Source organism: Pelodiscus sinensis, chromosome 4 (genome assembly GCF_052426305.1).
Source record: "Pelodiscus sinensis isolate ZL-2025 chromosome 4, ASM5242630v1, whole genome shotgun sequence".
NCBI classification, from domain to species: Eukaryota; Metazoa; Chordata; order Testudines; family Trionychidae; genus Pelodiscus; species Pelodiscus sinensis.
This window is the reverse complement of record NC_143055.1, coordinates 50,475,309-50,488,182: the sequence shown is the minus strand read 5'-3', so window position 1 is coordinate 50,488,182 and position 12,874 is coordinate 50,475,309. Positions and strand designations below refer to the sequence as shown.

Sequence of the window (12,874 nt, the reverse complement as noted above, 5' to 3'; positions counted from 1 at the left end):
TGTCCCCCTCTTACAACCATACCCCCTCCCAGACCTGGCCACCCCAGTTTCCTGCCCCAGATCACAATCCCTGCTATCTTAGGCCACATCCCAAACTCTTGCACTCCTGTCCCCTACTCCAGGTCACAACCACCTGCTTCATCCTGACTCCCTCCTGCACACTAAACCCTTACCCCAAGGTCCCCTCTGCACCCAGCCTCCATCCCAGACCCCACATCTCCTCCATTAATATCATGGAAGAGCACAGCCCTGAATCATTTTCTAAATTTTTGGAGTGGCCTCCGTCAAAAATTATTGCCCACCCCTGCCTCAGGGAAACAATGTCTTTCTCTCTCTATTGTCACTGTGAAAATATTGTCACCTAATAGGAAATGGGTAACTGTTTTGCACTGGAGAGAAAGGGAGCATGTTTTGCTCACTAGGGTGCTAAATACTGTTTCTTACACTTAACTTGCCGTGTGACTATCAAAAGGAGTGCTGGGGAAGTCACGGTGTAAAGCAGGGAGCTATGCAGCCAGTTCCCCACCCCACTCACAAGGGAATGGGACAATGGGCCTGCCCAGAGATAGGGTGATGGCTGGAGGAGGCCTGACTGGACACTCCTGTGGTGGAACGTGCAGGTGCAGTTATCCTGAAACAGTCAGCACTTCTGAAAATAGAGCCTGTTTTCTGAGGGACCTGCATATGAATTTTCATGCTGAAATTGAGGCACTCAAGTTTGAAAATCTTCCTCTCTGCACTCCCTTGGTCCTTGGATGTTGATTAAGTAAACTTCATGTATTCAGTTCTTTTAATCTTTCCTCATAGCCAATCCCTTCAGTTCCTAAATTCCCTCAAATATGTCTAATCTTTTTGGTAAAACAGTGTTCAGAAATAAGGCCCCTAGTCAGCACAGCACTTAAGCATGTTGATTTCAGTGGGACTTAAAAGCATACCCCTGAGCAGTGTTCCCTCTAAGATTTTCCAACCATGAGCGGAGGGAGTTTTGGCTTGTACAGCAATATTGAGGTCTTGTGCACTGGTTTGGATATGTGCCACCATGGCACCCACTAGTTATTAACGCATACGTTCCCAGCCACCATGCAGCAGGTCCCGTTCCTGGCTGCCAGAGCGGACACTCCCCCCACCCCTACCATGCAGCAGGTCCCATTCCTGGCCCAAGTGTCCAGAACAGACCCTGACCCCCACAGCCATGTGGAAACCTGCCCCGCCCACACGTGGCCACAGCAGGTTCCAGTCCCCTACCCCAGTGGCTCCCTCATCACACCATCTCATTCAGCCCCACCCACTGGAGCAGCCACCTGCCATGTGGCTCTCTAGAGAAGGTGGGAGAGGGAAAAAAATTTTGCGTGCAGCCATGCAGGCGTGCACCATAGTGGGAACTATGCCCATGGGTTGTTCTTAATAGGGGCCTATAGACTGTAGGCCATGGGAAAGTCTTACCAAAGTCTTAGACTGTTACCTCTGAGCTCCATGATATGATACATTAGAACCGTGGTCACCAACAGGTGTGGGCGCTGTGGGCGGGGGGAGAGTCGGGCCCAGAGGAGGCACGTGCTGGCTTCCCTCTGGGGAGAGGGGGGAATCCTGGGAGGAGGCAGATGCAGGGGACTATCTGCCTCCACTGGCACCCTGCCCCCAGACCCCACTCCTCAGCCACAGAACTGTGTCCCCACTCCCATCCCCACTGGCACTCTGTCCCCTGCTACAGAACCCTGTCCTCTGCCCTCCCAGCATCCTGTTCCCTCTCCCCTGCCCCCAGCCGCAGAACTCTGTCCCCACAAAATGTATAATTATAAATGCTTCATTTTAGATTTAAATAGCATGAATAAAAAACAGACCATTTATTTCATAACTATAAACACCTGATTTTAATTTTATATATTGCATAATTTAAAAATAAACTGTTTATCAGAGTGTGTAAGTAAGGGCTGGGGATAGCAAGTGATGGACAGGAGGAGACTAGAGAGTGCTGGGCTTCAGGAAGTGGTAGGGCTTCAATGAAGGGGCGGGGCAGTAGATCTTCACCTTTCTGAGATTTAAAAAGTGATCTTGGGTGTAAAAAGGTTGGAGACCACTGCATTAGAATATGGAACTAAAACAGCTTTGACTCTTTTGGAGGGATGATCAGAGGTGAAAGTAAGCAGGTGAGCCCTGGGGCACAGCTCTGGCAAGAGTTGGCTAAGCAGCAGCAAAAGCCAGCAAGGAACTATTTAAAGTGCTGCCAGGTACCCAGGTTGCAATAGGACAGTGCCTGTAAGGAATTTTAAGTTACTTTCACTGCTGGAGATGATTGATGGTGGGATGGAGGAATTCAAAAATGAAAACACAAAATTAAAAGTTACATTTAGGTTTCTGCTTAATCTGTCTTGCTGTAGCTAGCCAATGCAGCATTTAGGATAGATAAAACATACTTTTGTGTAGAGAGAAGTTATATATAATATATATATAATTAGAGAAGTTAAAGATTTAGTTTCACATTTGTTGGTTTTGATAAACAAGTAAAACCCCAATAGTGCTTGGCTGTAACATATTTATATGTGTGTTTCTCTGTAGCAGTGGTTCTCAAACTTTTTAGTCTGTGGACCACCTGGCTCAATTGTAAACCTTTCTGCAAATCACCAATTGCTCACCGTTAATTACATAATTATGCCTGAGCCATTTTGCTAGTGCTGCAGCTAGGGAGAATGGTTTAATTTAAATTATTAAACAGATTAAGCATTTTAACTTTCTCATGTTAGTTTATCAAACTTCGTTTTAAATAAAGTAAAATATTAATTTGTTTCCAACACAAAAAGTTTCAATGTTTTCTTTATTTATGGGAGGGGACCCACAGAAAATCAGTTGAGGACCACACAAGTGAGAAGCAAAAAAACTTCCCCCAAAACCTCCAATCTTCACTGATGTGGCCCCCAACTAAGACACCTCGGCTACATCTAGACTGGTATGATTTTCTGCAAATGCTTTTAACAGAAAAGTTTTCTGTTAAAAGCATTTGTGAAAAAGAGCGTCTAGATTGGCATGGATGCTTTTCCGCAAAAGCACTTTTTGCGGAAAAGCGTCCGTGCCAATCTAGACGCGGTTGTGCGCAAGAAAGCCCCGATCGCCATTTTCCCAATCGGGGCTTTTTTGCGCAAAACAATACCAAAAAGCAATACCAAAAATACAAAAGCATTTGCGCAAGAGGGCTTTTGACCGAATGGGAGCAGCATAGCATTTCCGCAAGAAGCACTGATTTCAGACAGTAGGAAGACAGTGTTCTTGTGGAAATTCAAGTGGTCAGTGTAGACAGCTGGCAAGTTTTTCCGCAAAAGCAGCTGCTTTTGCGGAAAAACTTGCCAGTCTAGATGCAGCCCTCACTTCTCTGGTGCTCCAGCCCCAGAAGGCAAAGAGAAGGGGCAGGGAAGACTGAGGTTCAGGGCTTTCCATAGGCCAGATTTACTTTTTTGGGGTTCTGGAGTTAGTGTATTTTATGGACCCCCTTAGGCTCTCAGGTAGGGACAAAAATGAGGGGTTCAGTGTACAAGACAGGGTTGCCAACTAGTGGAATAGGGATGGTAGTGCAGGATCTGGGAGGGAGGTGGGGTGCAGAAGAGGGAGAGGTTGCAAGGCCTGGGTGGGAGGTAGGGTGCAGAAACAGGCTGGGAGTAGGGTGTCTGGCCAGGGGAGGGTGCAGGAGCAAGGGAGTGTGTCAGAGCAAGCTGGGGGTGCAGGGTCTTGGCAAGGGGAGAGGAGTGAGGGGGACTGGGGTGTGGGGATCTGGGCATGAAGGGGGGCACTTACCTGGTTTCACACCCCCCTTGCAGTGAGGAAAGCTTCCAGACAGTGTGTCATTGCGCTGCCGTTCCCCCAGTAGTGTGGGGACAGAGGAGCTCAGTTCCTCCCCACGCACACACACGCAGCAGGGAACCTACACACTTGTGAGGCTGCAACACCAGCTCCTGGTTTCCAATGTGGGGTGGGGGCGATGAAGAAAGTCCTGACCTTCCCTGCCAGACCTAGCTCATGGAGAGGGGCAGAGCAAGTGGCTCCGGAGCATGTGGAGCCACTTGCTCTGCCTCTCTGCAAGCCAGGTCTGGAAGGGAAAGTTGGGGCTTTCCTCACCTCCTCCACACACCCTCCAAGTGGGAATCTGGGTCTGGCGCGGCAACCTCATGGCTGCAAGGCAACCACAAGGCTCAAGTGGCAGTGCTGGCTCCCCGCTGCATGGGGAGGAAATGGGGGCTGAACTTGAGCCGTGAACCACCTGGCAGGCAGCTGTGAATGACTAGTAGTCCACAGACTGCACTTTGAGAATCACTGCTCTATAGTATATAGTGTGATGGATGCTTCCCTCTGGACTAATATGATGTTTTGCATGTTTGTACAAGTAAATGTATAGTTTGTGAAAAAGCCTTAAGTACTGAAGACTGAAATTGTCTGGTTTGTTCACAAAACAGATGTAGTATGGGTGGTGGTGGCAGCATGCAGCCCGTCCTCAAACCACTTCAGCAATGTGCCTGAGTCAATGACGATTTAAAGGCTTAATTTCTAGGGGTTGGAGGGAACTTAATTCTTCATATGTATTTAATCACTATTGCTTCTGGGACTGCCTATAGGGTTCCAGATTTTAGTTATGACAAGTTTCCACTAGAAACTAGACTAGCTGCTATTAAATACAAATATATAGGCCCTGTTCTCATCTCACACTAGTATAGATCAGAAGTAATTCTTCTGAAGACAGTGGAAGAACACACAGGTTTTAAATCTAGTGAAAGCAAATCATAATTAATCCATACTAATATTTCCTCTCCCAAAAATCCAGCCTTATCCATCCTTCAGATCTCTATGCTCACTGGTTGTTTGAAGGATAATAGTATGTTTTATGGTTATTGTTCTTTTCTTCCACAGTTGAGGCAACATTTAGAAGAAAGGTCTTAAAAGTTTATTAGCGGCGAAAAGTGCAGCATGGGACATGGACATAGCACTAATTTAAAACATAACTCTTTGCCTTTACATCTACTTTACAAGTGGCTTCTCATTCTGTGCTGAACTGGTGGCATAGGAGGCAATCATTATTCTTAATGGTATTTCTACATGAAGTGTCATGCCACTTTCACCTTTACATGGTGCTGCTTTGTGACTGCAAAGTTTTCCTGTAGGGAAAAAATAATCAGCTGACTTGCATGCTTTAAACTCAGATCTCTTCTCCTCCTTCTCCCTCCCTTCAGAAATGCCCGGGGGGGGGGGGGGGGGGGGGGGGGGGGAGCAGAGAGGAACAGCAAGAAAAAAACATAAGTTATATGGTTAACTCATTTTCCTGCCCTAATGATGCATTCTTTCTGTAAAATTCACTGAGGCATTTTCTTACAGGACACAGCACAACCAGATAAACCATAAATTATGTTTAAAAACAACCATCCCAAAATGTAATTATTTGGTTTTTTTTCCCTACAGGTTTGTGGTCACAGTGAATTTGCTGATATTCTCCCAAATAGAGAGCAGTTTTATTTGCTCTGTTTTGTATCATATCATATCTCATCATGAGTCAAAGAGATTTGTCAGTAGAAGTTGAGGACAATCGTCATCCCTTATGTATCACCTGTGGCCAATCACACTTACCAGAAGAGAACCACCTGTACAGCTACACGGAAGAAATGGATGATGATCTAATATGCCACATCTGCCTGCAAGCTTTGATCCAGCCACTGGACACTCCCTGTGGTCATACCTACTGCACAGTCTGCCTTACAAACTTTCTAGTGGAAAAAGACTTCTGCCCTGTGGATCGCAAAATGGTGATTCTACAGTCTTGCAGAAAGTCCAGCATACTAGTAAACAAACTCCTGGATAAGCTAATGGTTAGCTGCCCCTTCACAGACCACTGCTCAGAGGTTTTGCAACGTTGTGACCTTGAACAGCATTTCCAAACTGGGTAAGTCTCACCTTTCTGTTTTTTGCTTGCTTGCTTATTTGTCTATCTGAGAAGGGATTGAAACCATCAATAACTGGACTGGAGTTGAATACACTCTGCTTGTTATGGACAGTTAATGTTAACACAGATTTTTCAAATTCAGCCCTGATTTAAATTCATTGTATTCAAAGAAGTTAAGGCTAAATTTTTACCATTCATTTGAATATATCTTATTCTCTTCTCTACAACAAACTCACTCAGCTATATCAGGTTCTCCTGGGCAGTATCCTAGGGCTGTGATCAGAGAGGATATCTCTATGGTAAATTACACACTTTAACTGTACAATTTCAGAATCCAAAGTGAGCTTAGAGATTTTTGGGACCTGGGATATCTTAAATATGTTGTAGTTGCTATCAGGGGTATAAATGGCTCTCTCTCTTCACAGAAACAGACACACACGAAAATGTATCAGATACAATTTTGAAAAGAACTGCAGGCCCAGTTTCAAAAGTGGCTTAATTATTTTGAAGCCTAAATCCCATTGAAAGTCAGTAGCACTGGCATTTTCGAAAATGCCAAAGTTATTTTTGAAAAAATGTCCCTTTTTCTGTGAAATGCAAATATGCTAATCTGCTCTATGTCACCCATGGATCTGGTCAATGTAGTATGATCAAAACTGAAAGACATCTTAAAACTTAGGCCCAGATTTTGAAAAATGTAGGCCCCCAACTTACAAGTGGTTGTTCCTTGTAGAGGCATAAAATCCTGGTTAAAAAGTTAACTGGTTAAGCAAAATGTTTAACATTCCAGTTAACCGATTAACTGGGATCCTGCGGGTAGAGGGTCTGGTCAGGCTGGAGCAGCTCCCCACCCAGAGGGCAGTGGACCTGGCTGGAGAAACCCCCCACCTGTGGCAGAGTCAGCGGGCTGCTCTAGCTTGGCCAGGTCCGCCACACCACAAGCTGCTTTGGCCAGGCTGGCCCCAGCCCACCACACTGCAGACAGAGGCTACTCCAGCTGAATTTCCTTGCCCCTACACCAGAATGACCTACCCTGGGAGTTCCAACCCTGTATTTATGTTTAAATACAAGCATTTGGTAATTATCACTACCATTTTTATGCTTTTGACGACTTCAGCCCCGAAACCCCACTTGCAGTCTGAATTCCAATTCATAATAGTACAGGAGACAAGAAGGGCTGCATGTTCTTCAAGTTAGGAATTTGTCCTGTCTAAGCACAATGCAGTTTGAAACGACTGTGTTCTGTTTAATACAAGCAAAACAATAGGGAAGGAGAAGGCATGTGACTCTGTTAATAAAATAGTCTGATGCTCCTGGAGGGAGCAGCTCAACTCAGGCTGAAATCTCAGCTAAATGTGACTAGTTCTCAGTGAATAAATCAAAGTGGATTCTATTAGAGTCATTGGTGTACCCGGCAACTGCTACATTCTTTCATAAATCAGTCTCCAGCCCCTTCTTTTTCTCTAGGAGAAAATGAAAGCTCCCCATTTACAGAGATGAGCTCACTGACGGGACAAGATGAATATCCTGTATATTTATGCTTGTGCTAAGAGAAATTTAATTGCTTATACCTGGAATTGGCACAAGCATGCACTGGAAACACTCTCACTTAAAATTAGTCATTTGCATTACTTCTAAAAGAGAGCAATATATCCTGGGTTCACATTTAAATCACCTTTGCACAAAAGCATCTAGCTGAATACTGAGCAATTAGACTGAACTGGAATCAATAGCCAATCAGATAAGCTTCTTTGTGGTGTTTTACTTTTAAAAGATGTAGTCATCCTCCATTGCATGCTTTGGCACTGCGGGAGTTGGGGGAGGGAGGGGGCTTCATTTGCCATGTTGAGCCTACTACACTCTTCTGTGATGCAGTTTAGTTCATAACCCATCTGCTTCTGGCCAGTGATGTAAATGTACCAGCTGCTTCTGAAGAGCCACTCTGGATACTGCAGGAGGCAGGTCTCTTTCCTGTGCATCAGCCTGCTATGCAGCATAAGTCACTGTCTTGCCAACCATGCTGTGCTGTCCCTAAACCCTCACATCTACCCATCTGAGAATCAGCTCAAGTAATCCTCTTACAGGTCAATGATTTTTCAGCATAGCTTCGTTTAAGGGATTTAAATTTGATTCATAACGTGCTACCAATTGCACTGAAATGGAAAGGCTTGCTTAGAAAGGGTTTGGCTGACATAAAAGCTCCAAGTTCTGTGTCCCATCAGCAGGCAGAGGAAAAAGTGGGAAGGAGGAAACCTAGCAGCAGTGCCAGCAGTGCCAGCTGAAAATGAAGGCTCTTCTGTTATTGGTCCTACCTTGGCTAAGTCCTGCAAACTACATAGACAATGTGGGCAATCTGCACTTCCTGTACTCAGAGCTGTGAGTACTCACAGTCATGCTGTTGTTGTGGTCTCTGTGTGTGTCTGTGTATTGTCTTTTTAATGGGGAATTCTCGGAATGCAATACCTGTATGTGTGTGTAAGCTACAAAGCATCTTGCCAATGTTTAAAACAGTTCCACATGCAGCCTGCATCTGATCGGAAGGACTAATAATAGCGAGACTTCTCTAATTCATTCCACTTCTGAAATGTGGAAGCAGCTGAGCAAAGCTGTCTTGGTGTCTCCCTGTCAATTTTGCCTTTCTGGGTTGGTGATTCTGATGGAAGTTTTTTTTTTTTTTTCATCCTTTTATATCTCCTTTTCTGTCCATAGACTCAGAGAATGAGAATAGAGCATGGGATCACAGATACACACCCTTTGTAGATCACCTTTTGTGTGTGCACATGTGTTCTCTTTGTAAATCTGCACACCTTTCGTGAGAACACTTTTACTATATATTCACTTTTGAGATGAAAAAATTCTCATGTTTGTGGGGGGGGTTGCCTATAGCAGAATATTATTTTTCTATAATACTGTCTATTTTAAATGTAGTGATTCATATTTACATCCTCTGGAGCATTAAAAATATAACTGACTTTTCCAAAGCTTACGATAAATACTCTGTCACTTCATGTATGGTCAGTAAATGATGCTAGTTGAATTAACACTTAGATGCAATGGTAATAGGTGCTTTAAAGTTTCAAATAAATACAGGAACATTATGAAATATGATCCAAAATAAAACAGGTTTTATTAATTTCAACATGTTGCTTGAGATGAATGAATGGAGTGGCTTTATTTTGCTCAGGAATTATAAGATTACCTTTTGAAGAGGAGAAGATCAGAACAGTTTTAATTCACAGGGTGTGTTTGTGTTGTATCGTCTCTGCTCTCATGCCAAACTAGTAGCATTTGAGATAACAAAAAGCCCCTTTTGAAATTCGTATTTGATGTGCACAGCAGCTATTAATAATTCAGTAATTATTTATAGTGCTACTCGGGATTACTATAGGCCACACAGGTTTTTTTAAATATGAAAGAGAATCTGGCTTAGAAGAAGATGATTCCCTGACTTTAATTTAGCATTTTGGCTAAGAACGTTCATTAAAAAAATAAATCACTTAAGCAAAACAAGCAGAAAATCAAGCAGAAACCAGAGCAGATGAACACATTTTTTATAATGGCAACAACGACATCTGGGCCATCCAGTTTCCAGGAAAGCAAATTGATGAGATTAATCAGAGCTTGTGCACGCGCGCACACACACATACCCCCCCCCCCCTCCACACACACACTCACATCCCTATTGCTTTGTTTTGAGGAATTCTGGTTCATTTGTTTTACAGGAATAAAAAGCTACTACATGCAGTAGTTATTCATCTCCAATTTACTTGAACCTTTTGTCCTCCCAAAATATTAGTCACTTTATATAGTTGTTCTTGTAAAGATGCACATTCCTTGCCCAGTGACTCTGGAGTTGGACGTGCATCTCCATCTGTGAGTAATGGGAGGTGCACATCTATTCTTTTGAGAACTTTAGTGAAACACAACCCAGCCACAAAAGAGTAATTTAAAGCACCGAGGACAGGATATGGATTGTATGACTGGAGACTGGCTTTTTTTATAATGTACAGGAGCATTAGTCAGTTATCTTCTCTTTCACGTAATTCAAAAGAACATTAGGCAGTTTATACTTGTTTAAGAATTGGCTTCTGTAATTCTTCTTTGTTTTTTCTGTGTTGGCTACTCATGGATACTGCACAGTCAGAGACATACTCTGTTAGCATATGGGTTGGATTCAAGGCCCTCCCTCTCTAATGGCAGCAGTTGAAAGAGAGGAATTCTGTTTTCAGTCTTGTTTAGTCACATTGCATAATTTTTTTAGTCTGACAGTTGCTTTTCGGGTTACTTGCACACATTGTCCAGTGCATGTTTGTGTATATTCTTAAAGATTTGTCTGTCTGACAAATACAGTATCAGTATCCTAAACAGTCTACAAGCTGTGTAGGCAAGTTTTTAACCCCTTATCCTTTAGTGAGTAGGGTAGGGACAGGTGTCATTTTTTTAATCCCTGAACCACACAGCAGAAAGTGTTAGTGCATCACTGCATGCAACAGATCGACTTGTGGGTGTCACAGGAAATTCGGTTGCAATAAGTTACACTTTTGGCTGGAGGCCAATATAAATACAGAACTTGGTTGGACCTCACTTTATTGACAGTCCTCAAAAAGACATCAACTCAGAGGACAGGACAGGAATGCTGCCAAGGGAAAAGACTGGTATATTCTGATCATGAGTTGCTATTGGTGTAAAACTAAATGAAGGTCCTGCAATGAACAATAGAATGAAGCAATCAGGAGATTCCCTATATCACCCTGTAATACCATAATTTACTAGGGACTAAGATGCAAGCAAGCCAGGAAAGGGGCATTGAAAGTAGGAATGCCAGGGTTTGTTCTACACAACAGCAGAATGTATGATATTTTGGGTGAGGACCATGATATAGCCCCAAATCTCTTCTAGCCGCTAGAGAAACATTTTCTTAAGCTATGGAGAAGTCATTGGTTGCCCCTTTCACCAGAGCAGAGGAAGAGTAAAGAGGGGGAGACAGCTGTTGTAGAGCACAGAAGCCTTCCTTTCTGTGACAGTAGAGGCATTAGTGGGAGGAGTATCAAAAGGGGTCAGGGCTCTCTATCTGGGACCAGGCAGGTGGGAATATAACGGTACGGGCATTGGGCAGTTCCATGAAGCCCAGGAGCAGCAACTTTAGGATTTCCCTGAGAAAGCGTGGGTGGGTGTGGAGTCGTTTTTAGCTTTCTACTTTTTTTTGCCATTTGTTCAAATTAGGGAAAAATATTTGATACTTACAAGTACTCTGTGAGCAAATGTCAATCTCTTGTTTGAGTTACCACTATTGAAACCACTTCCCCCACCTTTCTGCAGGGCGGCTGTTCCCTCCCCTTGGGGCACATAATGCATATTACTCTCATTTTTGTCCTGAATATTAGACAGTTGTTTATTATTATTTGACTAGATTGCTCCATCATGCAGAGAAACCCTTGGGATTGTGCTAAAATTTCCTTTGCCAAGCCTCTTTTCCATTGTTCAGTGGAGGGGAGTCCATTCCAGCAGTATGGGTAAGGTATTGAGAGACAAACCTAAACAGCCTCTGAGATCCAGATGTGGGGGTGCTATAGGAGACCTGGGCCAGGTGCATTATGCCTCAAACTCATTCCCCCTGGCAAAGCCACTCCAATGGATAATTTTTTGCGCTTCCATAAAACCTAGATAAATGGGCCAAGAAGCTCTTCGGAATGGGAATAGAGTTCTTATGAATTTGAAAATCAAACATGAAAATCAAAAATCAAATATGTAAATCGCAATGTTAGCATGAAACAATTTTTCAAGAACATTCCTTAAGCAGAAGGCAGAAAGTACTGGTGGAGTCAACGTAAAGGCATCAAAAAAATCAGGCACTAACTAAGCATACTAGAAATACAATGGTGAAGGAAAGGATGCTAGTCCAGCTAGTGGATGTTACAGTACTTGACTTCTACCTTTGAGAAAAAAGGCTTCAGCCATGCAAAGATTGTATCTATTGGTTTTAATCTAGGTGCACCCTTCACTGGTGTGACAATTCCCATTCAGTTGTGAAGGTTTGGCAGTTTGGGTGTTTAGTGGCAATCCAAGATTGAAATAACTGTTGCCAGGATTGAGTGCTGGGTAGTAAAGCATATACAGTGCCTAGGTATAGTCAGTGCCATTAACTGACCAACTTCAGAGCACCAGTAATTTGAACCCAAATTTTTTAAATCTGTATCTGAAGTCATGTTTTTAATCTGTTTCTTGTGTAGTGCAGAGAATTAATTTGCAGTCTTTTTTGCATTTGCATTAGTCAAGAATAGCCACACCAATTTAGCTGGATTGGGTTTCCCATTTAATTTGTATTGGATAATTCTCTTAAAACAATAGTCTGAACTTCATAGGTTCTCCAATAATAATTAGTCTGCAGAAGTTTCTCTTTCATGAAATTAAAAAACAAACACAGCTGTCTTCTAGTTTCCTTGGCTATATTTCAAGTACCATAAGCAAAGTTTGGGTCAAACTACTAGGAGGAGGACTTCCTTACACAATGAGAGATGGGGGTTACAATTCATTGCACAATTTGAATGATTGGTTTCAAGACAAATATGCCCAAAAGTCCACTTTTTCAATAAAAATCCCTTATTTGTGTATACACAACTTGCCAATGCAATGGTGTCCCTAGCCTCTGTTTCTCTGAAGGTGGGTGACAGGGGAGGGATCACATCAGGTGATCCCTCTGGGGCATCTGGTATTGGCCATCGTCAGCAAACAGGATACTGGGTTAGATGGTCCTTTGGTCTGACCCAGTATGGCCGTTCTTATGGATAGGCTCTGATTCTACAAAACTGTACATATGTGGATAACTGCATGTATGTGTAATTCCACAGTAAGTGAAGTTACTCCTCATCCTAAAGGCTTGTAGGTTTGAAGCCTGATTATTGCAGTGGTTAATTTCTACATTGTATATTTTCAACGTATTTGTAGGATTGTCATTTTGGG

The 12,874-nt window shown here is 43.1% G+C and overlaps 1 protein-coding gene across 4 annotated transcripts in view; it reads left to right on the top strand.

Moving 5' to 3' along the window:
* The window catches only part of LNX1 (ligand of numb-protein X 1), a 108,803-nt gene that overhangs the window by 16,067 nt on the left and 79,862 nt on the right, over window positions 1-12,874 (top strand). For 3 of the 4 annotated variants that reach the window (XM_075930416.2, XM_006113478.3, XM_075930415.2), the window contains exon 2: window positions 5,437-5,914. In XM_075930416.2, the coding sequence (XP_075786531.2) occupies window positions 5,523-5,914 (392 nt within the window). In that variant the 5' untranslated portion in view covers window positions 5,437-5,522. Of the gene's footprint in view, window positions 1-5,436; window positions 5,915-7,805; window positions 8,291-12,874 lie in introns of those variants that run through there. The other variant, XM_006113479.5, reaches the window with a different exon arrangement.